The following is a 2500-nucleotide window of genomic DNA, read 5'->3' on the forward strand; positions in this document are numbered from 1 at the left end:
TATTATCATCATCATCATTATTATTATTGTTGTTATAATTATTGATATTACTATTATTATTTTTATTATTGTTCTTATTATTATTGTTATTATTGTCATATTTGTTTTTGTTATTACTGTATTATTATTTTATCATTATCATGATCCTTTCTATTATCCTTTTATCATTATTATTACTATTTTTATTATTATCATTATTACTGTTAATATTATTGCTATTATTATTATTATTATTATTATTATTATTATTATTATTATTATTATTATTATTATTATTATTATTATCATTATTAATATTACTACTACTACTACTACTGCTACTACTCTTAGCAGTAGTATAATTATTTCTAATATTATCATTATCACTTTTATCATTATCATTATTGTTGTTATCATCATCATCCTTATCTTATTCAATATTTTCATAGAGAAGCCTGCATGTACTTTCAAAAATCTTCACCTTTTTTCTTCTGTGGTTAAAAGTATAGAATAGAAACAAGCAATTAAGTCATAGCATAAAGAAGAAGCGAAATGAGCTTCTTTCACACTCTTGTCTTCTGGAAGTGAGATTATGAGATCATATAATGCCATTTAATTCCCCCGCTGTTTAGGGATGAAACTCGCTTGGTGTTTATTTTGCTGCAGTTACGAAGGTACTCTTCATTATGCACTAAACTCGGTGGCATGTACGAAATTGCTATATTCCTTTTCTTTTTTTTAAACGGGAGGGTCAAGGGAAATATTTTTTTGAGATTGATTATTGTCATTTACCATTTATTGAATGTAAATATTCTGTTTACCCAAAGCAGGAGGAAATATGAAGAAGAAAAAAATCATCCTTTTTCAGTTTCCTCACACATATATTTCAATAATCAATAGCAGTCTATCACACACACACACACACACACACACACACACACACACACACAACACACACACACACACACACACACCACCCACACACACACACACACACACACACACACAACCACACAACACACACACACCACACACACGCACATACCACACACAACCACAACACACACCACACACACACGCACACACACACACACACACCCCACCACACACACACACACACACACACACACACACACACACACACACACACACACACACACACACACACACACACCTGCCGCTGATATTCCCTAAACTCACCAACTCTCCCCGTTTCCGCCACCAGCTACCACTTGACGGAGATCATGGCGACAGTCATCAACGAATACACGGACTGGGAGCGGCCCGTGCGGCACCCGATCAGCACACGCGACGAGACCCTGGCACTGCTCTCCGACGCCCTCTACTCGGCGCCCGTGCTCAACACCGGCAGCCTGCACGCCCTCTCCTCGCCGCACACCTTCCTCTATGTCTTCGACCACCAGACCAGGAACGGCGACTTCCAGCATGTAAGTTACAAGAATATGGAATAAACTATGGAACTGAAAGTAAAAGAAACGTAGAAATATATACACGTGCATTGCACACGAACAAGAACACCCCAGGCACACACACACATACGTACAGGTCTGTCATTATTATAAATTTCTCCCGTCCCTAAGCCCAAGACTTTTGTTTTCTCGGTCCCGTTGTAATAGATGCGCTAAGGCTTACAAAAATAAATAAATAAATAAATAAAAATGATAATAAGAGGAACAATAATTTCAGAATAATGACAATAACATCCCTCCTATTTTAGAGCATTTTTCAGAAAAGTCGTTTACCTTAGTCTTCCCTTTCTTATATTTTCAAAGGACGGGCTCTTCACATAAAGACATTAAATGAATGAGAAAACATCTGATTCAGCATCACTATCGATATCCAGTAAAGTAACACTGGCGTGCTTGTTGACCGTATAAACGCATGAAAACAAAAGCTCGCCGGTCACTGGCGGATTCTAGGATCAACGTTAATACTGCAGCAACTTACAGGTATATAGATATAATTAGGGACTTATCTACACTAAAACTATTTAACCCCGTCTTCAATCTGTCCCCCATCGCTAGCGGGTCGGCTGCGTCCACGGCGAGGAGCTGGCCTACATGTGGGGGGCGCCCTTGGTGGAGTCGCTCTCCTACTTCCCTAGCAACTACACTCAGAGCGAGGTCAAGCTGTCGGAAACCATGCTCAGCTACTGGACCAACTTCGCCAGAACGGGGCAAGTATAACCTGTTGTACCTAGTTATATATATATATATATATATATATATATATATATATATATATATATATATATATATATATATATAGAGAGAGAGAGAGAGAGAGAGAGAGAGAGAGAGAGAGAGAGAGAGAGAGAGAGAGAGAGAGAGAGAGAGAGAATAGAGAGAAGAGATGAGAGAGAAGAGAGAATAGAGATAGATTAGATAGATTAGTAGTGTGTGTGTGTGTGTGTGTGTGTGAATATTCGTATATGCGGTGCGTCTGTATTTGCGTTAGCGTGCTTGTGTTTCCCCAGTATAAAAGGCAACCTTGTAAATAT

General features: G+C 38.0%; 1 protein-coding gene across 1 annotated transcript in view; it reads left to right on the plus strand.

The window, feature by feature from the left end:
* The window catches only part of LOC119579666 (neuroligin-4, X-linked-like), a 38828-nt gene that overhangs the window by 31164 nt on the left and 5164 nt on the right, over nt 1-2500 (plus strand). The window contains 2 exon segments of the mRNA XM_037927578.1: nt 1205-1427; nt 2025-2176. Coding sequence (XP_037783506.1) covers nt 1205-1427; nt 2025-2176 — 375 coding nt within the window.

The sequence above is a fragment of the Penaeus monodon genome, chromosome 12, assembly GCF_015228065.2.
Source record: "Penaeus monodon isolate SGIC_2016 chromosome 12, NSTDA_Pmon_1, whole genome shotgun sequence".
In the NCBI taxonomy this organism is placed as follows: Eukaryota; Metazoa; Arthropoda; class Malacostraca; order Decapoda; family Penaeidae; genus Penaeus; species Penaeus monodon.